The sequence below is a fragment of the Mauremys mutica genome, chromosome 8, assembly GCF_020497125.1.
Source record: "Mauremys mutica isolate MM-2020 ecotype Southern chromosome 8, ASM2049712v1, whole genome shotgun sequence".
Lineage (NCBI taxonomy): Eukaryota > Metazoa > Chordata > Testudines > Geoemydidae > Mauremys > Mauremys mutica.
Window position 1 is genome coordinate 63,944,227 of NC_059079.1, and position 23,273 is coordinate 63,967,499.

The following is a 23,273-nucleotide window of genomic DNA, read 5'->3' on the forward strand; positions in this document are numbered from 1 at the left end:
TCTAGTCCAACCCCCTGCTCAAAGCAGGACCAAACCCAACTAAATCATCCCAGCCAGGGCTTTGTCAAGCCTGACCTTAAAAACCTCTAAGGAAGGAGATTCCACTACCTCCCTAGGTAACCCATTCCAGTTCTTCACCACCCTACTAGTGAAAAAGTTTTTCCTAATATCCACCCTAAACCTCCCCCTCTGCAACTTGAGACCATTACTCCTTGTTCTGTCATCTTCTACCACTGAGAACAGTCTAGATCCATCCTCTTTGGAACCCCCTTTCAGGTAGTTGAAAGCAGCTATCAAATCCCCCCTCATTCTTCTCTTCTGCAGACTAAACAATCCCAGTTCCCTCAGCCTCTCCTCATAAGTCATGTGCTCCAGCCCCCTAATCATTTTTGTTGCCCTCCGCTGGACTTTCTCCAATTTATCCACATCCTTCTTGTAGTGTGGGGCCCAAAACTGGACACAGTACTCCAAATGAGGCCTCACCAGTGCTGAGTAGAGGGGAATGATCACATCCCTTGACCTGCTGGAAATGCCCCTACTTATACAACCCAAAATGCCATTAGCCTTCTTGGCAACAAGGGCACACTGTTGACTCATATTCAGCTTTTCGTCCACCGTAACCCCTAGGTCCTTTTCTGCAGAACTGCTGCCCAGCCATTCGGTCCCTAGTCTGTAGCAGTGCATGGGATTCTTCCGTCCTAAGTGCAGGACTCTGCACTTGTCCTTGTTGAACCTCATCATATTTCTTTTGGCCCAATCCTCTAATTTGTCTAGGTCCCTCTGTATCCTAGCCCTACCCTCCAGCGTATCAACCACTCCTCCCAGTTTAGTGTCATCTGCAAACTTGCTAAGGGTGCAGTCCACACCATCCTCCAGATCGTTAATGAAGATATTGAATAAAACCGGCCCCAGCACCGACCCTTGGGGCACTCCACTTGATACCGGCTGCCAACTAGACATGGAACCATTGATCACTACCCGTTGAGCCCGACCATCTAGCCAGTTTTCTATCCACCTTACCGTCCATTCATCCAGCCCATACTTCTTTAACTTGCTGGCAAGAATACTGTGGGAGACTGTATCAAAAGCTTTGCTAAAGTCCAGAAATAGTACATCCACTGCTTTCCCCTCATCCACAGAGCCAGTTATCTCGTCATAGAAGGCAATTAGGTTAGTCAGGCATGACTTGCCCTTGGTGAATCCATGCTGACTGTTCCTGATCACTTTCCCCTCCTTTAAGTGGTTCAGGATTGATTCCTTGAGGACCTGTTCCATGATTTTTCCAGGGACTGAGGTGAGACTGACTGGCCTGTAGTTCCCTGGATCTTCCTTCTTCCCTTTTTTAAAGATGGGCACTACATTAGCTTTTTTCCAGTCATCCGGGACCTCCCCCGATCGCCATGATTTTTCAAAGATAATGGCCAATGGCTCTGCAATCTCATCGGCCAACTCCTTTAGCACCCTCCTCCCCATACCGTGCTGCAGAGTGCAGCTGTCTGGGAGCTGACCTTGTCTGTGAAGACAGAGGCAAAAAAAGCATTGAGTACACTAGCTTTCTCCACATCCTCTGTCACTAGGTTCCCTCCCTCATTCAGCAAGGGGCCCACACTTTCCTTGACTTTCTTCCTGTTGCTAACATACTTAAAGAAACCCTTCTTGTTACTCCTAACATCTCCGGCTAGCTGCAACTCCAAGTGTGATTTGGCCTTCCTGATTTCACACCTGCATGCCTGAACAATACTTACGTGCCTGAACAAGAAGGGCAACAGTCCCTGGAGGAACGGACAATAGCCAGTGGATCCTTCTATTTCCCAGGGTCTGACAATCACCATGGTCAAGATTTTCAGGGGATCAGCTGCCGCTCCCTTGTTTTTTCTTCCTTTAGTGAAATGTTTCTTTGGAGTATGGAAAACAACCAGTGGAGTGTGTAAAACCTGGGTTTGACCCTTGCTGGGCTCAGCACTCACTTGTGGTATAAATTTCTCAGGCATAACATAAATGTGTAATGGAGTAAAGCTTTAATAGTATCTGCTCAGCAGTCGGCTTAAGCAGGTGATGACAAGGGGGCTGGTAATGCTGCTTTTGTTGGATAAAGGATATCCTTGGCATGCTGCGTATACGTAACCCAATAGCACTATTTTGCTCCGAGTGGTCTTTGGTGGTAATTATTCCCTATTTTACTTCCTTTGCCCTTCCCTCATTTACCTCCAGGATGTCATTCTGGTGCTCAGGATGGGCAAGCACACACATATTCCCCACTGAGCTCCTTGCCTTCAGTAAATACAGTCCATGCTCATTCATGAGTTCTGGCCTACTCTGGTCTTCCACAGTGCAGTCTTACTCGTCTGTTCAGAGCCCAGGCAATAATTACAGTCAATGACTCCTTAGAAATGTAAAAGTGCAGTACATCGAAGACAAAGTCGTAACAGTCGCAAACTACATAAACTTCATTCCTTTCCCATCATTTTATTTATTTAGTCTACAGGGAGGTCTGTGTTTACATTGTGGCCGAAGGTACCTAACAGATGGACATTTGGCACTTGCTCACTTCCAGTGCTGCACGTGTATTGGAGATGCATGACCTACGGTAGGACTGGCCACATACTGCAAGTTGCTCACGAGTACTTGTTGCAAATCCACACCAGCATTAGCTTCATCCCTACCTCCTTGTTACTTGCTATTCACAGGCAGTCATGTGATTGGGTCTTCATTCACAGGAATGTTCGGGAACAGCTCTTTTTCATGCAAGGAAAAGCTACATTATCTGCCTTCAAAGCCCGCCTCAAAACCCTCCTCTGCATTGATGCCTACAAAAAAACAACAACTTGACAGCACTTAGGCAGAGGCCACTGTCTCGCATGCTGACCAATGTTGTCTCATTGTTTCCTTATACTTCCTATCTGTCTGTCTGTATCTATCTGTTGTCTTTTGTCTTTTACTTAGATTGTAAGCGCCTACAAATACTCAAAAAGGGTAAGTACGAAAAACCCAGAACATTTAGGACAGATCTCAGTTAATGAAAGAAAAAGGGAAAAGTATCAAATATCAAGTTGAGAATTTATATTTCTTAGAGAGCTGTGAATCTACTATTCCTGGTCACCAGCAGACCATGTGATAGTAATATAGAGCCCAAACATTTAAAAACTAAACAATTAAAATAGAAACTCCAAATTCTGGCACCTATTGTGTCACCCTCATCAATTACACATCCCTCTTCCTTTTTGATCTGTGGCAGATGAAGATTTAGGGACTGATGCGCTACCACCTTGCACCGTATATAGTCATTTAGGACTGGACCTTGCAATTAACTCCACTGGTGCCAGGCAGGAAGAAAATATTACAGAAAGTCATAGAATTCTTCACTCAGTCACACTGGTGGGACCGTTTTACTCCTGCTTGGCACACATTTTGCACACTTATAATCAACTACACAAGGTGCTGGGCCTTGGACTGTACAAACCAATTAGCCTCATCTCGGGGTACCTGTACACTGCAATCAGAGGTGTGACTGCAGCACGTGTAGCCATACCAGAGCTAGCTTTGATTGAAGCAGCTCAAATAACAATAGAAGTGAAACTGCAGCAGCACGGGTTGTACAACCCTGGGTACATACTTGAGCAGCTGGCTCATACTGCTGGGACTTCTATGCTATTATTATTCAAGCTAGCTAGATCAAAGCTAGTTCAGGTAGGTCCATGTGTGCGCAGTCATCCTTTTGATTGCCGCATGGACATACCCATAGTCTAAGACTGTTAATGCAACCCACGGTTTTGCTGCATAGCAAACAGCTTCTATGGCTCTAATTTGTATGCGTGTTTGCTCTCAAGTCTGAAATCTACAATTTTGAGTTAACATGGAGTCGTCTGGGAAGGTAGGGATGTATTTACACAAATGGGGCCTGATCTTGGAAGGTGCTGAATGGCCTCAGTTCCCATTGACTTTAATGTGAGTTGATGGATCTCAGCACCTTGCCGGAGCCAGTCCAGAATTAATTATCCTTTTTAATTAGGAAGAGAATTTTGCAAATTCTTGGTTTATTCCCGCAGTCAAAGATCTTACGCGTGCACGTGTGCGAGCATACACACACACACAATCCAACAAGACACCCAATCAGACAATAGAGTATCCCATTATAAATAAATAACAATACACTTTCTGTTTGCAGTGAAACTTTATGCTTTAACAAGCGAAGTGATCAACGGCGAGATGCAGTTCTATGCCAGAGCCAAACATTTCTATCGGGATGTGCCAGCGACAGAAGAGGGCATGATGGGAGATTACATTGAGCTGTCCAGTACGGACATTGAATCCTCCAGGGAATTTCTTAGGAAGTTTATTGGGGTAAGTCGTCTGCTCCCATCTTCGGCAAGAAGCAGGGCTCGTGTCATAATTCACATGCATTGTGCCCAGTCCTTCTTCAATTCTTAGGTCCTGATCCTGCAAAACACACCATGCAGGTGGACCCAAGCACTTGCACAGAACCCCAGAGTTCCACGGAGGTTAAGGGGTGGTTCTATTTGTAGGATTGGGGCCATACATAGGCAACATTCTCACTGGCTTCAGTGGGAGTTTCACCTGTGTAAATGCTACAAGGTCAGACCTAGTCTATTCAGTGAAGTAGGACATGATACAGCAAATCAGACTAATACTCCAACTAGCCCACTACCCTCCCTCTCTTGGAGCCTGTTTCTAAATGTTTCTGAAGAAGTTGTGAGATACCCCAATGTGATAGGCTGGGCCTTTTTAGGGCCAGGGCTTTTTCAGAGACCTTTCCCTCTTAAAAGTCTTTCCAATTACAGGGGCACTCACTGTCTGAGTCATTCAAAAGAGTCTCTCCAGCATGGGACATGGGTTACTTGCAGGTTTAAACTAGTGTAAATGGTGGATTCTCTGTAACTTGAGGTCTTTAAACCATGATTTGAGGACTTCGTAACTCAGCCAGAAGTTAGGGGTCTGTTACAGGAGTGGGTGCGTGTAGTTCTGTGGCCTTCAATGTGCAGGAGGCCAGACTAGATGATCATGATGGTCCTTTCTGACCTTAAAATCTATGAGGCTATAGAGGTCTGGCTTGTCAATGAAGGTTAAGTATAGTTAGACCCTAGGTCAGGGCTTATCTCCAACCCCTCCCTGTTGTAGTGGGCATGTACCCGGTCTGGAGGGCCCTTGCATGTGGCAAAGGTTTGCAAGCCATCTTCCTCCTAGCAGCTCTGTTGCAAGCATTGCTGCCTCTGAAGCCCAGCCACCTTCCTCTGGTTACTCCCCTTTCCAGTGACAGACTCTCCCTTTTAAGTTCATTTCCTACACATGGCACAGGCTCTGCAGGTGCACCTATTTTGTACTGGTTGAGCTCAGAGGAGCTCTTTAGTGGGTTCCTGATTGGGATAGGGGTGTGCCGCATCCCACCCTCTGTTAGGCAAACATAAAATAAGCTGCCCATAAAGAAATTTTTTTCCTAACCTCAGTCACTTAGGGACAGATTTTTAAAGATATGTAGGTGCCTAAAGATGCAGATGGGTGTCAAGGGAGATTTTCCAAAGTGCCTTGCTGGGGATGTGTTCATTATCCATACTAATGTCTTAAATGTTTGTGCAACCTGCTACGCTTTCGGCCTCAGTGATATCTCGGGGCAATGAGTTCCATGAGTTAATTAGGCTTTCTATAAAGAAGTATGTTCCTTTATCAGGTTTAAATATATTGGGATGGAAAGTGGTGGTAGTTTAACAACACAGAACAATACTACATAGCAAAGTAGGGCAGGAAGTGAGAAAGAATATTGTATCCAATAGAAACTACTGGGGGAATATGTCAGTGCAATAGAATTGCCTGAACTGGTAAATTTGTATTAGTGATCATAATAATTAATTAGTAGTAGTAGTACACTAGCACCTAGAGGTCTCAAAACAGATCAGGACCTCAGGGGCTGTACAAACACACAATAGTCCCTACCCTAAAGAGGCAAAGGATGGGAGGAAGCAATTTGTCTAAGGTCACAGAGGAAATCAGTACCAGAACCACGAATCAAACCCAAGTCTCCTGATTCCCATAACACTAGCCAATCCACTAGACCACACTACACTTATAGCGTTAGAGGTGCTTGCTTCATATTAAATAAATGTCTAACCAATGGTCATAAAATTGCGATCAAGAGCAGCAAAATAATTTTTCACTTCAGTCTTCTCATGCTGGGTAGTGTTGCAGTGGGTTTGTTCCATCTCTGATCAGCATAAAATCTGATGACTAAGGGCTGGTCTACACTACGGGGGGAAATCGATCTAAGATACGCAACTTCAGCTATGTGAATAACGTAGCTGAAGTCGAAGTATCATATTGAATTACCTACCGTCCTCACGGTGCGGGATCGACGTCCGCGGCTCCCCATGTCGACTCCGCTACCGCCGTTCGGGGTGGTGGAGTTCCAGAGTCGACAGGAGCTCATTCGGGGATCGATATATCGCGTCTAGATGAGACGCGATATATCGATCCCCGAGAAATCGATTGCTACACGCCGATACGGCGGGTAGTGAAGACGTAGCCTAACAATGACTTTATTCCCTTGTACTTTAAAGATCTCTGCTGCTTTGCACTGAAGGTAGCATCATACTTTGTCTGAGAGGCCATGCGCTCCAATTTACTGCTCACAGACCTGGGAGCCAAGAACCCCTGCATTTAAACTTCAGCTGTGCCAGTGACTTGCTGTATAACCTCCCTAGGCCAAATTCTGCCCTTTGCTACACCCTAGGTCAGTGCTTTTCAATCTGTGGTCCATGGACCCCTGAAGGTCTGAAGGCTATGGGTATGTCTACACTACAAAATTAAGTCGAATTTATAGAAGTTGATTTTTAGGAACAGATTTTATACAGTCGATTGTGTGTGTCCCCACTAAGCGCATTAAGTCAGCGGTGTGCGTCCACAGTACCATGGCTAGTGTAGACTTTGGAAGCTTTGTACTGTGGGTAGCTATCTCACAGTTCCCGCAGTCTCTGCTGCCCATTGGAATTCTGGGTTGAGCTCCCAATGCCTGATGGGGCAAAAACATTGTTGCAGGTGGTTTTGAGTACATGTCGTCAGTCGCCCCTCCCTCCGTGAAAGCAATGGCAGACAATTGTTTTGCGCCTTTTTTCCATATGGGTGCCATACTGCTTTCAGCAGATGGTGCAGTAGGACTGCTAACCGTCGTCATCCAACCACTGCTTCTGCTGCAACTGTGCTCTCTTGCTCTCCTGGTGCCATGAATCCACCTCACAGGTTCGCTCGTCGTTCTTTATAAATATGTATTCTCGTGGCATCCCATCGTCATCCACCACTTCTGCTGCAACTCTGCTCTCCTGCTCTTGTCTCGATAGTGAATTTCTCCAGGTTGTCTGTCATGGGCTCCCGGGAACGTGTGTTTTCATCGGGAAATGTGCGTTATGTTAACCGTCATCAACCACCACTTCCGCTGCAACTCTGCTCTCCTGCAAACGTCATACCACGGCAAGCATGGAGCCCGCTCAGCTCACTGCTGCTGTAGTGAGCATTGTAAACACCTCACACATTATCCTGCAGTATGTGCAGAGCCTGCAAAAGCAGGTGAGGAGACGATGACAGCGCGATCACGATAGTGATGAGGACATGGATACAGACTTCTCTCAAAGCACGAGACCTGGCAATTTGGACATCATGGTGGTAATGGGGCAGGATCATGCCGTGGAACGCTGATTCTGGGCCCAGGAAACAAGCACAGACTGGTGGGACCACATAGTGTTGCAGACCTGGGATGATTCCCAGTGGCTGCAAAACTTTTGCATGCGTAAAGGCATTTTAATGGAACTTTGTGACTTGCTTTCTCCTGCCCTGAAGCACAAGAATACCAAGATGAGAGCAGTTGAATTACCTCACAGTTGAATTACCATTGGGGATGTTGAAATACCTATAGTTATCCTTGGAGACCCAACCTACCTCTTAACGCCATGGCTGATGAAGCCATACACAGGCACCCTGGACAGTAGTAAGGAGCAGTTCAGCACTAATCCCCTCATCAGGGAGGAGTACAAAAATTGATTTTAAGAGCCCTTTAAGGCCTGGTCTACACTACGATTTTAGGTCGAATTTAGCAGCGTTACCTCGATTTAAGCCTGGACCTGTCCACACAACGAAGCCCTTTTTTTTGACTTAAAGGGCTCTTTAAATCAGTTTCTTTATTCCACCTCCGATGAGGGGATTAGTGCTGAAATTGGCCTTGCCGGGTTGAATTTGGGGTAGTGTGAACGCAATTCGACGGTATTGGCCTCCAGGAGCTATCCTAGAGTGCTCCATTGTGACCGCTCTCGACTGCACTCTCAACTTGGATGCACTGGCCAGGTAGACAGGAAAAGGCCCGCGAACTTTTGAATCTCATTTCCTATTTGGCCAGCATGGCAAGGTGCAGGTGAGTGCAGATCTCATCAGCAGAGGTGACCATGATGGAGTCCCAGGATCGCAAAAGAGCTCCAGCATGGACTGAACAGGAGGTACGGGATCTGCTCGCCGTATGAGGAGACAAATCTGTGCTAGCTGAACTCCGTTCCAGTAAATGAAATGCCAAAACATTAGAAAAAGTCTCAAAGGGCATGAAGGACAGAGGCCATAACAGGGACGCAAAGCAGTGCCACGTGAAAATTAAGGAGCTAAGGCAAGCCTACTAAAAAACCAGAGAGGCAAACGTCCGCTCCAGATCAGAGCCCTGAACATGCCGCTTCTATGATGAGCTGCATGGCATGCTAGAGTGTGCAGCCACCACTACCTCAGCCCTGTGCTTTGACTCCGTCAATGGAGAATCATGCAACATGGAAGCGGGTTTTGGGGACAAGGAAGATAGCTCACAGCAAGGAAGCAGAGAAACCAGTTTCCCCAACAGCCAAGATATGTTTTTCACCCTGGACCCACCCAAGGCGTGATCCCGGACCCTGAAGGCGGAGAAGGGATCTCTGGTGAGTGTATCTTTGTAAATATTATACATGGTTTAAAAGCAAGCGTGTTTAATGATTAATTTGCCCTGGCATTCGCAGCCAGTACAGCCACTGGAAAAGTCTGTTAACATGTCTGGGGATGGAGCGGAAATCCTCCAGGGACATCTCCATAAAGCTCTCCTGGATGTACTTCCAAAGCCTTTGCAAAAGGTTTCTGGGGAAGGCGGCCTTATTCCATCCGCCTTGGTAGGACACTTTACCACGCCAGGCCAGTTGCACGTAGTCTGGAATCATTGCATAACAAAGCATGGCAGCGTATGGTCCCAGTGTTTACTGGCATTCAAACAACATCTATTCTTTATCTTGCTGTGTTATCCTCAGGAGAGTGATGTCATTCATGGTCACCTGGTTGAAATAGGGTGCTTTTATTAAGGGGACATTCAGAGGTGCCCGTTCCTGCTCGGCTGTTTGGCTGTGGCTGAACAGAAATGTTCCCCGCTGTTAGCCATGCGGTGGGGTGAGGTGTGAAGCATGAGTGATCTCTCACACCAAACTGCCCTCAATACAAGAGGCAAAATGCAACCTTATAACAAAAGCACATGTGCTGTGTAATGTGAACAGCAAGGTTTAACATGAAAGAATGTACCCATTGTTCTCTAAAATGTGTCTTTTTAACTACCACTCTCCCTTTTCCTCCACCAGCTGCAAATGTTTCTCCTTCGCAGAGGCTAACGAAGATTAGAAGGCAAAAAAAATGCACTCAGGATTAAATGTTCTCTGACCTCCTGCTGTCCTCCCACACGACAGAGCAAAGCAGAATGCATGGAGGCAGATAATGTCAGAGTGCAGGAAAGCACAATAGTGTAGGAAGTCGATGCTAGCCTCGGTACTGTGGGTGCAGTCTGCCGACTTAATGCACTTAGAGCATTTTGTGTGGGGACACACACAATCGACTGTATAAAAACGATTCTAAAAACCCAACTTCTATAAATTCGACCTAATTTCGTAGTGTAGACATAGCCTAAGTCAACAAAAATGGCTTTGTCGTGTGGACGAGTGCAGGGTTAAATCGATCTAACGCTGCTAAATTCGACCTAAACTCGTAGTGTAGACCAGGGCTATGTCTAAGATTTCCAAAGGGGTCCACACCTCCATTCGAAATTTTTTAGGGATCTGCAAATGAAAAAAAAGGTAAAAAACCACTGCCCTAGGCAACCTATTGGAGTCAAGGAATTAGTTGGAGCACTGTGTCTCTGTGTAACATGAAACTAACAGCATTTACTTTCTGACCTCTCAGGGGTGTCATGGGAACAAATTAGTCAAAGTCCATACAATGCTTGGAAAAAGTACAGTGCTGACATTACTTGCTTTTTCTTTTAAAGGGGCTAAATACTTTGATTCTGAATGAAATTTACCCATGTGCACAGAGCTCACCTCAGGCTTCTGCATTACTTACATCCTCCAGAAAGGACTTAAGTAGGACTCAAGCAGTGCATAAACCTGTGCATGACCTATGCACAAGAGAGGATGTCACCCTTCCTGGACAATGTGGATTCACACTTTTCTGACCAGTAAATTTATATTACGCTCTTACTCCCATTATTTGTCTAGTGAAAATTCCTGGTGCTTCAAAAATCTGCAGAATTTCTCATGGGGAGTCTTGACCCTGTTGCAGAATTGTATTCTGAAACCAAACCAGATTTTTCAGAATCTTACCCTCCCTGCTTCCATATGCTGTTTGTGGTTTTCAGCTCACTGTGGGTATGTATATCAACGTTGCAGTTAGAGATGTGACTGCAGCACAACTAGAGATGGATCTAGCTGGCTCAAGTAACAATAGCAATGAAGCCATAGCAGCATGGTCAGCTGCATGGACTATCCCCACCCAGGGCCCTGGGTACATACTCAAGTAACTAGCTGGTACAGTGCTACTGTAGCTAGATCAAAGAGAGAAATCATATTCTGTGCATCAGGTACGATGACAGATACAAAATACCTAGAGACAGAATTTTTGTTTCTATTTTTAGCCAGGTCTCTCTGGCATACTGTCCTCACAGAACATGATGCAGAGATACCCTGAATGCCCAAGACCCAATGAGATGGAATCTTGCAGGGTTTGCTAGTTCTGATGTAGTTTATATGATCCCCTCTGTTTAGTTGATTATAGTCCTGAGGTTTATGTTCTTTTCAGATTCCTGCAAGTTGAATCTAAGGGCAGGTCTACACTACAGGGTTAAGTGGACTTAAATTATGCAGCTCCAGCTACGTGAATAACATAGCTGGAGTCAATGTAACTTAGGTTGACTTATTGCGGTGTCTACACTGCGCTGGGTTGACAGGTCTCCCATCGACTTACCTTACGCTTCTTGTTCCAGTAGAATACCAGAGTTGACAGGAGAGCGATCAGTGGTCGATTTAGTGGGTCTTCATTAGACCTGCTAAATTGACCCCCAGTAGATCGATTGCCACAGCATTGATCCATGGTAAGTGTAGACATACCCATAGTCACATACACTTATGTTCACTGGCTTTCTGTGGGATGGTCTTCACTGCAGAATTAACTTGTGTTATCTACATTTAAGTTACTCCTCTCAAGTTAGTCTAGCTGGAGTGAGAGTGGTCACACTGCAAAATAACACTCAAGCTGCTGTGTCCACACCGGTATTGCACTAAGTAGGACTCTTGCTAGGACTTCTGGGGACACATCCCATGGTTCTTTCTGCTGCACTAAGCGGAGTCCCACTATGAACTCTTTTCCAGTGTGGAGGTGAACTTGTATGTCCTATCTGGGCATACAAGGGGAATTTTGGGAAGGCATTGGAGGACTATCAGTAGGCCAGGAACACCAGACATTAGTCCGGTTGTATTGCCAGAGTCTAGGTCAGCGTGTTACAGTGGAATCCCCGCTGACCCACTGGCAGAGCCCTCTGCCACTGTCAGGGCCCTGGGCTGGGACCCGGTGGAGTAGGGTGGGCCTGGATCCCCCTGCAGCTGCCCCACCCTTGGGATGACAACCTTCCCACCTTAGGCTGGATGACCTGTGTTTGCTTACTTCTCTGCCCTGCCCCAGGGTCAGAGCCCTGAGACTGCTAATTCCCCTATTGAGCATTGCATTTATAGGTACAACATAATGAGGGGGCATGGCCTCCCTCTGAGACTGATGGGGAGGGATGGCCACTAACCACTACATGATGTTATTGGCTCATTTGTTGGATCTGAATGCTGAAGGATAGGACATGGTCATTATTTTATTATCCAATGAATGCCAAATAGTTTGGCCTAATATTCGGTGTATAGTGAATCCAACCCAAATACTCTCATGCTCCAATCCTCTGCCTTCTCTCTGCATCCTGTTACTCCTAGAGCTGATTGAAGTCTTGTCATCAGAATGTTTTTTTGACTAACAATGGCTTTTTGACTAAAATGATTTTTTTTGTGTGTGGAAAATTTTAATTTGGGTTGAAGTTTTCCAGTTGTTAGATGACAAAATGGAAATTGAGTATTTTGCCATAAAAGTTTTCAATTCTCAGTAAAGTTTTTGGTGTCTGAACACTGAAAATTTTTATCAAAAAAAATTTTGATTAGTGAATTATTTCCCCTTTTTAATTTCATGTTTGTCAACAAATTTGCATTTGAAATTTTCTAAAAAAAATACAAACTTTATGTTTTTTAGTGGAAAATATATATATATATATATATATACCAGCTCTAGTTCCTCCCTCCTCACCTGCAGCTTTCCCCCTGAGACAGTAATGGAAATGTTCCTGTGTTCTAATCCCTTCTCTGTCACTGCCCTTCTCTGCATTCCTTTCCACTTCTCCAAGCCTTGAGCAGTGATGCCATGAGCCTCTGCCATGGCTGCCTGTGGTGGGCTGTATAAACTCTGCACTAACAGAGAAGGGGCTTGGGAAGATATGTGCGCTAAGGTAACCCTGCCAATCATGCATGGTAAGCAGGAAAGCTTTAAAAGGAGGAAGCTGCAGTCCACAAGGGGGAAGCCCTGAGAAGGGAGTGGCTGGAGTAGCTCCTGAAACAGTAGGAAGAATCTTCACTCCAGAAATGCCCCCAGCTCCTCAAGGAGTCCAGAGAGCTTCAGGGACAAACCCGATAGGTAAAGACTAAGGTAGCTACACAAGCACCTCTGAAGTAAGACGTTGCCGCCGCCATGTCTGCTTTTCATTGATCTTAGAAGGGGCTTGTTTTGTGTTGAACCTGCACCTTTGCTTTCCCCCCACCCATCAACCAATCAGGGCCCACAAGGGCAGAACCCACTACAAGGTCTAAGAGGGTACGGCTTCTACTGGAGTAACCCTATGGCGGTAACTGGGCATGGCAAGAGTCCAGAGCCCCACTAGGGAGATGCCCCAGAGAGACTCGTTTTACACTGCCATATCCCTAAGGAGCTCCATGAGCCCCTCATTCTGCTACTTGCCAGAGCTTTTGAATATGTACATCTCCTACAGGATAGCAGCGTAGGGGCTGAGATGGCTTGAGGGAACCAACCAGCAGAGTGCTTTCCATCCAAACACAGGGCTGGTCAAAAGTCTGTCTGGCAAAACTGTTTGACAATGGAAAATTGGGTTTTCAACTCAGTTAAGTCCTTTTTGCTAAAAAGTGTCTGCTCTCTGTGGAAAATTTAGATTTTTCATTAAAATACAGGGCAACCGAAATTCAGACGATTTCAGCTGAAAAGCAAAATATTTCAATATTTTGATTAAAAATTGATTGAAAAAAACTGCAGTGCCTCATGGGAACTATAGTTCAGGTGGTTCATGCTCACATTTTCCTCTATAGGTGGGCCTTCCAGGTCAGACTACATCTTCTATGATACACCACTTTCTCCCCTCTTGCTGAGGGAAGCAGGTGCCTCATAGGGAGCTGCTGGCCATCGTGCATCATGGGAGATGAAGTCTGGCCAGACAGCTCTGCCTAACAGAGACTGGGAGCATAAGGTACCCAAACTACAACTCCCATGAGGCAGTGTGGTACCATTTTCAATCAGAATGTTTTGTTTTTTTGATATTGCACTGAAAAGCCAAAAATGAATAATAATAACTAATGTTCTTTGGCTAGTGAAGAGTTCATGGGACAGGCATTCTCCACAGGCCAAGGACATTCTTAATTAGCCAAAGAACATTTGAGATTTACATGCTGTTCACTAGGTGCATCGACAATATCTAATAGTATGTAGATTAGTAGCTACATTTACAGAGGATGAGACAGTCCCCTTACAAGGAACCCTGGATAAAAGGCAGCCTAAGGAAGGAGTTTTGTGACCCTAACTTCTCTGATGTGAATTTCCATGTGGCCTACTAGCAAGTCCTTACAGGCTGGGGACCGACTGGCTAAGTGGCAGTTTGGCAGAATAGGGCCTGTGGATTACAGTGGATGAGAAGCTGGATATGAGTCAGCATAGAAGAAGGCTAACGGCATATTGGGCTGCATTAGTAGGAGCATTGCCAGCAGATTGAGGGACACGATTATTCCCCTCTATTCAACACTGGTGAGGCCACATCTGGAGTATTGTGTCCAGTTTTGGGCCCCCCACTACAAAAAGGATGTGGCCAAATTGGAGAGAATCCAGCAGAAGGCAACAAAAATGATTAGGGGGCTTGGACACATGACTTATGAGGATTGGCTGAGGGAACTGGGCTTATTTAGTCTGCAGAAGAGAAGAGTGAGGGGGTGGGATTTGATAGCAGCCTTCAACTACCTGAAGGGGGGTTCCAAAGAGGATGGAGTTAGGCTGTTCTCAGTGGTGGCAGATGACAGAACAAGGAACAGTGGTCTGAAGTTGCAGTGGGAGAGGTTTAGGTTGGATATTAGGAAACACTATTTCACTAGGAGGGTGGTGAAGCACTGGAATGGGTTACCTAGAGAGGTGGTGGCATCTCCATCCTTTGAAGTTTTTAAGGCCCGGCTTGACAAAACCTGGCTGGGATGATTTAGTTGGTGTTGGTCCTGCTTTGAGCAGTGGAGTTGGACTAGATGACCTCCTGAGGTCCCTTCCAACCCTTATCTTCTATGATTCTGTTAATGATTAGATCTGGTCTGATGAATGCATCAGTAAAAAGTTATGATAGAACTGGTTGGAAAACAGGGATTTTTCCTGTGGAAAATTTTGGGTTTACCCTGTGCAGGACCGAGACACACTCTTGCAAGCATGGTCAGATTAATCTTCAGAAATGGACAAAGCAGGACAAGTTGAGTGAGTGGCTGTGGGTGAGATCTTTCCAGGCCTCTATGTTTATTCTACAGCTACTTCATGTAATTAGATGCACAGCTGGTATATTTATAGCCATGATGTCGTCCTTGGGACTGTCCTTTGACCTTAATAATCTGCTGAATTAATCACTGAAAGGGGGCCCAAGAAGTGATGATATACACGCCTCTGACATGATTTATTCTTAGTCTTGTTAGAGGAGGTTGTTTAATAAGCTGATAGAACCAAATCCTTCCTTGATGTATCTTTCTTGAAAGGTATGGAGTTACAGCAGGGATGACCTTGGCCCTTAGCTTTCATTTCAACACTGAGTTACATAGGAGAGGGGAGAAGGTGTTTACATTTGTCTCCAATGTGTTTTCTTTAAAGATAAATTAGCTTGGAGGAGTTCCAGTCTCACAGTTAATGCCTGCACACTGCTAAAATTCCCATTTTACAGCAAAACAGCGTGTTCTTAAGAGCCCTTGTATAGCTAGAATAGAAGCTGCTGCTATAATTAAGCGAGAAATACATCTATTAGAAAAATCGTTTTTCAGCAGCTCATTGTTACTTTCTCATACACACACCTTTGGTGCTGAGATTGATCATGTCCAATCTCTGTACAGAGATGATGTTTTTTAAAAAATGTTCAGCAAAATCAATTTGTCCATTTTTTAATTCTATGTATCGGGGATGGCGGGATACATTTTCCCCATTCGATTCAATCCTTTGGGTGGTCAGAACTAAACCATGCCTGTATTGCCTTTGTTTAAGCACAGCATTTTTGCAGAGATTAAATGTATGCTTAAATCTACTGTTAAGGTTTAGCTGTCTTCAGAGGACCATGGGGTGGGTTAGTTTTGGTGGATGGTGGTGTGAATAGCTGAGAACTGAACTTGCAAGGACTTTATGAAATGGGTGAATGTTTTAGAAAGACTAAGGACTCGTGAAAACATTATGTTCACCATTGTGCCAGGCAAAAGACTCCCTGCTTTGTAGGAATGAGCACAGGTCTGGGACTTAGGCGGTCCCAAGTTCTAGTCTATTGTCAGGGAGGGACATGTCTCCCTCCAACATTTTACTATCCCGTTGATGGACAAGGTGGGTGAGGTAATATATTTTATTGAACCATCTTCTGTTGGTGAAAAAGACAAGTTTTTGAGTTACACAGGACTCAAAAGCATGTCTCTTTCACCAGCAGAAGTTGGTCCAATAAAATATATTACCTCATCCACCTTGTTTCTGTAATATCCTGGGACTAACACAGCTACAACAACACTGTAAATATCCTGTTGATGGTCATTTGTGGCCAATCTTGTCAGCTAACTTGATTCTTCCCAATCATGCCTGAACATGATAAAGTGCTATAATGTAGACAAACCCCCCACAGGGGAACTTGATAGAGTCATTCAAAATTAAGAGTTTAGTACAAGACCCTGTCCCACTGACCAAAACCAAAAAGGCATGCCATGAAGTTAATGACCAGTAAATGCAGGCCACCTGTGAAACTCCCTGCCACTGGGGATCACAGAGTTAATCATCTGGATAATTTTCAGTCTGGTAATGATATTTTTAGGTTTGCATGTTAAGCTTAGTCAGAGCTCATGCATTAGACTGTAAGCTGATTGCAGCAGGGGACAGGGGAGAATTTCCATCTGTGCTGACACTACCATCAAATTCTGTACAGCACTGCAAAACCGACTATGTGCACAATGAGGCGTTTCCTTTTCACTGTCCACTATACAATTGTGATGGAGGCAAGAAAGTGGATTTGATGGACTAATGGCGTGATCCAATGATCCTCCTGGTAATGCTATTCCTGGCTTTTAAATGGTTTTCTTGTACTCCGCAGGGTCCTGGGAAAGCTGGCACTGAGCATGCCCTCGACTGTGGTTCTGGGATTGGACGGGTCACTAAGCATGTCCTCTTGCCAGTTTTCAAGAGTGTGGAACTGGTGGATATGATGGAGAATTTTCTGGCTGAGGCCCAGAACTATTTACAGGGCAAGAAGGACAGAGTAAAGATGTACTATTGCTACAGCCTCCAGGAATTCACTCCAGCCCCCCAAAAATATGATGTCATCTGGATACAGTGGGTTTCAGGTTAGCTCACCATGAATTTATATATATGTAATGAACCATACATATATTGCATTAAAATACATGTTCAAAGAATGTTGAGGTTGCAGTCAGGTACTTAAAAGTTAGGAAATGCCTGAGTTAAGGTTGCCCGGGCCTGGGCACTGGCAGAGGTGGGGCATTGAGAACACAGGAAAAACAGTTTCCTTTTTTTCAGTTCTAGTGCACCATAGCAGTCCCCAGCTGCCAGGAGGAGCAACTGCAGGAAAATACTGCTGCACCCCTGCAGCCCTGGAAAGGAGCATGCTCAGTCACTGTGGGTATGGCACATTGTAGTCTGGTCATCATGTTTATTATGGTAGTGCCTAAGGACCAAGCAAAATGGAGCTCCATTGTGCTAGGTGCTGTACAAACACAATGCATTAGATGGTTTTCGCCCTGAAGAACTTACAATTAAAATAGACCAGACAGACACAGGGTCAGGGAAGGGGTAGAACACTCCAGCAGAGTGAACAATGGGATGGTAGAAAATGTCATGTTAGTTCCACAACCTTTTTTTTCTTTGGTGGGTGTACTTAGGAGGTGGATCAGCTGAATGGAAAGAGGAGGGAAAGGAAGAGGGAGTGAGGGGGACAGGTCAGGGAGGAGATGGCAAGAGGGTCTTTTTTGGAGTGAAGCTGAGTAGAAGAGACTGGCTGATCCTCCTGCCTCAATCGGAGTAGGGCAGAGAAAGTCACAAAGTTTTACAGTTTTGGCTGGAATGTCCAAAGGTCCCTGCTGTGGCTGCTTCTGTTCCTATAACAGGAGCTGCCTGAAGATGGAGCAGGCTCAGTGCAGATGGACTCTGCAGAGAATTTAGCTGCCAAATTTCACGTTCCCGGAGGTATTAAGCTAGGCCCTCCTCAAGCACCCTCGGAAGGAAGGAAGGTGCCCTGCAGACGCCTGGCCTTAGTTTCCCTCCCAACTAGGTGGACCAGATGTCCCGGTTATATAGGGACAGTCCCAATATTTGGGGCTTTCTCTTATATAGGCTCCCACTCCCTGTCCCAGTTTTTTCACACTTGCTCTCTGGTCACCCTACTCCCAACACTCCTCCAACACTCTCTTGGGCTGAGAACACCCTTGTCATGGAGTAATTTATCACTATACATGTCTCAAAGGCATATAGCAAGTCCCATATCGTAATTCCAAATACCTCTGGCTCTACTGCCTTTTGTCACTCACTTCTTCCTCAGTCCCCAATGCAAACAGCCACTCACCCTGGGGTTAGGGAAGGGCTCACACCCCATCTGGGTTCTTTCCTTGCTCTGTGTATGGGACTGAAACCACAGGGCCCTCTAGGCCTTCCTTCACCCCAGCACTCACAGAGATTGGCAGGTAATGTCCTCACTACTGCTCTGCAGGCCCGTGGCTTCCTTCAGCCTCTGTTCTCTCCCTCTTCCCTGCCCCTCCTTATACAGGACAATGGCCACAAGAGCACTCCCTGGGGCTCTGGAGTTCTCACCACCCAGGGCCCCCTACTTCTGGACTGTCTCTCTCTCCTCCCTGGCTCTGAAGCCTCCTTATATGTCTTCTGACCCCAGGTGCTACCCTGCCCTCTAGCCAGGGCACACCTCTTTAGTCATAGGACTGAGGCCCTCTCCCTTAAAGGGGCTCATGCTATGGTGTGAATTCCATTAAAGGGGCCAGTTCAATTGGTGGTATAGGCAAGCACATAGCTGCCTTCCAACCAGTTGATCTGAGTTTGATTCCTGACCAATGCAGCAGTGTGGCTTTACCAAGGGTCATGGTGGATTCTCCATCACTGACCATTTTTACATCAAGACTGGATGTTTTTCTAATGGATCTGCTCTAAGAATTATATTGGGGAAGGTCTCTGGCCTGTGTTATACAGAAGGTCAGACTAGATGACCATGATGGTCCCTTGTGGCTTTGGAATCTCTATGAATCTATGAAAAACCCTGTGACTCTGGTTCACAGCATGGGCGCACTAGAGCTTTGTAACTAAACATTTGTTCATGTTTTTAAACATGGGGGGAAAAATCAGATTTTTCCCTAAACTTGGTTTTGGAAACAGCTGAATCATTTTTGCAGAAACTTAAAAAAAAAAAATTCTCTATGAGGCAGACACATGACATGGACTATTTGAACCCAAATGGTTACATTTGGCAAAGTTCGAAGCAACTGAAAACAGGATCTTATAATGGAAACTCTTACGCTAGTTTAAGTATAGATGGCTCTATCAGCTGGACCTATGACACAAGTGATGGTGTTATTATCTTATTTGCAAATGCTGTGGAGTGAACCGTGCTTGCCAGGAAAAGAAGCCATGGAGTCACGCTTCTCAAATATCTGCTGTGTGTGAAATAAAGAGGCAGTAAGGTTGTCAAACTCTTTGGATCGTCCAGCTTCAAGTGCCCCTACTGGCAGCTGAGTGCAATAAGAAAATGGCAAATTCAAGGATGTCCTTAACTGCTTAGGGCCAAATCAAAAGCACAAGCCTGGGACATTAACATGCTAGCTACCATGTCCCATCCCAAATCTGAGCACAGTTAGAAATGAAAGCTGTAGGGAGAACAACGTGGCTCATGGGGCAGGGAATCTAGATCCACTTAATTCTAAATGGGAACATGGCATGACTGTGAGCGTTTAATGAGAAGATTTGCTAAATGAAACAAAATGAAGTAAGTTTAATCACATTGATTCATGTTTATGGAATGGGAAGTGACCTGTTTCAGATCATCTCATACACTTGATGGTTGGGTGATTTCGGTGCATTTGGTGTACCCTTACGTGTGCACAATTAGCTCTTTAAAAACACCTGCAATGACATGTTGACCCAACAGCTTGCTCCCAAGCCACAACATCTGAGAGGCTAAGGCCTAGTCTACACTAGAAAAGGGGTTTGGTAGCATTGCTATACCAAACCTTCCTAGTATAGATGCAGCTTATACCAGCAAAAGGGTGATGGTATAAGGAAGAAAACCCAGTGTCCTATGAGTCCGTCTCCTGCTCTCATCTTGAGAAACACTTCTATTAGTTACTTTGTCTCAAATAAGTGGAGTATAAATAAGCAGATGAAGTCAAGATCCAGCTGAGATTAGTCCAGTCAGATGGCACTGGAATGGTGAACCACAACTCATTTCTGTCTCTTCACCTGTAGGATACCTGACGGATAAAGATCTCCTGGAGTTTCTTATCCGGTGTCAAAATGGCTTGAAGGATAATGGCATTGTCATTCTCAAGGACAACGTGGCCCGGGAAGGCTGTATCCTGGACCCATTGGACAGCAGCGTGATCCGAGACCTGAGCATCCTCCAGAGCCTCGTTGAGAAAAGTGGGCTCACCATCCTGCAGCAGGAGAGGCAGAAGGGCTTCCCTGAGCAGTGTGTCCCCGTCTGGATGTTGGCCATGCAGAAGGACCCTGGCCTACCCTGAAAGGGGGTGTGCGTGGATATGAAGCCACTGAAACATGACTGATGCTCAGGACTTGCACTGAGAGGAAGAAGAGAAAATGTCTGCTAAAATCCCACTATTAGTGTAGCTCTACTACTACAGCTACAGGGCTCTGCCCCCCCCCCCCGAATGATCATGAGAGTAACTGCACCTGAACCAGGGCATGCCGGCAACTACCCTGTTCCCAAAACCAGGCTGCCTCGTCTTCACATCTTCTACCAATAGGCCTCCTTTCTGTGAGATTTCTATTTTATCTAAAGGGATAAAACTCATCTGTGAGAAAATAATTAGGCTAAAGCTTTCCAAAGTGACCTGAGAATCTTTTGGGTGCCCCACATGAGATGCCATAACGAAGCTTGTTTTTTTCAGAGGATGGATGCTCAGCTCTTCCTGGAAATCAGGGCCCCTTAAGAAGATTCAAGTTGGACATATACATTACTTCTCTTCTGAAAATCTCGGTTTAACTCCATATCTGTGTGGCTAATAATACCTTAGATTATTGGAACTGAAAATGTCAGGAGTGTCTAATCTATTTACTGTCAGTTATGCTGTTTATTTATTTATTTTTGCCTTTCACTCAGGTTGGATGGTGAAACTAATCTGGTCAATTTCATATTTTTAAGTCAATTTCACTTCCTTCTTCCCCTGCCCTACAAGGATGCTGTTATATTAGGATTCTCAACACTTCTGGGGAAAGTGTCAATGACAAAGATCTACATTGTAAAAAGCTGTTTGCATTGAAAACTTTGCAAAATGGTTTCTATGTGTATTAAGTTGCGGAAAACATTTGTTTTAAAACCAAAGCTACATTCACAGCAGAAACTACTTGGGAGACTCCCCTCATGATTCATACAACCATGAGGTCCTTTCTTTCCTACTGTTGTGGGTTTCATTGAGAGGCTGGCAGGCCTAGTGGGCAGGTCATGGCCTGTCAATTTCTCTGTGCCCCCAAAGTTAACCCACATGTACTGGGTTGGTATGTAGGGGGACCCAGCCCACCATCTCCATCAGGTCCCAGCCCAGGGCCCATGGGGGAGAGGTGTGGAACATGTTGATCACCTCTTCCTGGTGCACTTGACTAGTCTTCCTTGGGATGCTTCCTACCTCCCTGCTCTCCATCTGGTTTGGCGTATAGGCACAGCCCACTTTCTCCCCAACAGGAGTTCCCAGTCAGTGAACTAAGCACTTCGCAGCTCTCTTGGTAGTGTCCAATTATTCTCCCTCTGCAGAGAGTGGGGGAAGCCTCTACCCTCCTGGTTGAGTCTAAGCCACAGTTCAGTCCCTCTCCCATGGATCACTTTGTCCCTAGAAACTTCAAATTTTCTTCCTCCCTTTGAACAGCCTCCCTGCTTGACTATCTGAGTCCCCTTTTGGGCAGGGACAGGGTCCACTTGGCCCAGTACTGCTCCATCAGTCTCTGTGGGAGGGTGTCTCTAAATCCCATCACACCCATATTCAAAACAAGTCTGACATGATATGCAGGGCTAATGGCATTTCAAGGAGTGTTAACAGTGAGGCTAAGGGATATTACTAGTACAATATTGAACTAATTAACTGTACTAAGCTACGGAGGATGTTACTTTAACCCAAAGGCATCTATGATTTATATTTAAACAGCTTGGGTTTGACATTACTAGTAATCATATATCCCCTCTCCTCTGTGCTATCCAGAGATTATACACAGAACAGCGTCTTGTTTCACTTACACAAGCACAAGGAGATCTGTGTGGAGGACAGAAGTTCTAGTTCATGAAGGATTTTGAATTTTCAAAATTTGGCTTCATTACGAATTGGAGTGAAAACTGAACATTTCAGAATTCTCCACCAAATAAAATTCCTGGGAGAAAAAATTGGTTCAGGTTGATCAAAAGATTTCATTTTGACAAAACATTTTGATTTTGCCTTTTATTATATTATAATAGTGAATAAAAAATGTCAAAGTGCAAAGTCATTTCAAAATGAAAAATAAAAATTTTTGTTTACCTGGTTTTCTTCCAAAATGAAATTCCAGCAAAATCAGCCTGATTTCATGAAGCGTTTCAATTTTGATGGCGCTGCCTTGTCTGACAGACTGTTGGGTCTCTGTCAAATATTATCAAGAGTCAGATTAACCCCATATAGTGCTCTGGAGCCAGTGGGTTTAGCAAAGCTCCTTTGGGTGTGTGTCTGTTCAGTTGTATTTTTAAAGAAAAGTACCTCATGTCATTCTTCCATAATAAACCCTCAGATCTTATTTAATTGCATAACTCAGCGGTTCTAAAAATATGATCACCTTTGTGTGTGGACTCCTCTGTTTGTACAAGATGGCTTCTTACATCAGTCCTTAGCTATAGTTGTGTGCTCTGTGCCCTCCTGCTATTTCTGGCATTAAGGGACACACAGCCTTGGTGCTTCGGTGAACATTCTGGAATATCATATGACACAACTGCTTGTAGATCGCTTGGCACTTCTAGATCACAGTGCCACATGACACAGCTGCTTCTAGAATGTGTTGGTAAATTCTTCCATTTTAGTAATTTGGTGGCAGAAGATTAGAGAAGTAGAGAATGTTCCAGAAAAACAGAGCTGAATAGTCAAAGTCTGGAATTTTTGCCCTGAGAGTTAGAGGGT

General features: G+C 45.1%; 1 protein-coding gene and 1 long non-coding RNA gene across 5 annotated transcripts in view; one reads left to right on the forward strand and one right to left on the reverse strand.

The window, feature by feature from the left end:
* The window catches only part of NTMT2 (N-terminal Xaa-Pro-Lys N-methyltransferase 2), a 62,209-nt gene extending 39,729 nt beyond the window's left edge, over nucleotides 1-22,480 (forward strand). For all 4 annotated transcript variants that reach the window (XM_045027729.1, XM_045027728.1, XM_045027727.1 and 1 more), the window contains exons 2-4: nucleotides 4,166-4,341; nucleotides 16,982-17,231; nucleotides 20,371-22,480. In XM_045027729.1, the coding sequence (XP_044883664.1) occupies nucleotides 4,207-4,341; nucleotides 16,982-17,231; nucleotides 20,371-20,645 (660 nt within the window). In that variant the 5' untranslated portion in view covers nucleotides 4,166-4,206 and the 3' untranslated portion in view covers nucleotides 20,646-22,480. The remainder of the gene's footprint in view (nucleotides 1-4,165; nucleotides 4,342-16,981; nucleotides 17,232-20,370) is intronic.
* Nucleotides 4,180-23,070, reverse strand: LOC123376068. The gene is made up of 3 exons (XR_006581670.1): nucleotides 22,936-23,070; nucleotides 22,647-22,745; nucleotides 4,180-4,437 (listed from the first exon to the last, which is right to left on the reverse strand). It is a non-coding gene; the product is annotated as an uncharacterized LOC123376068 (long non-coding RNA).
* Nucleotides 23,071-23,273: the final 203 nt, after the last annotated feature.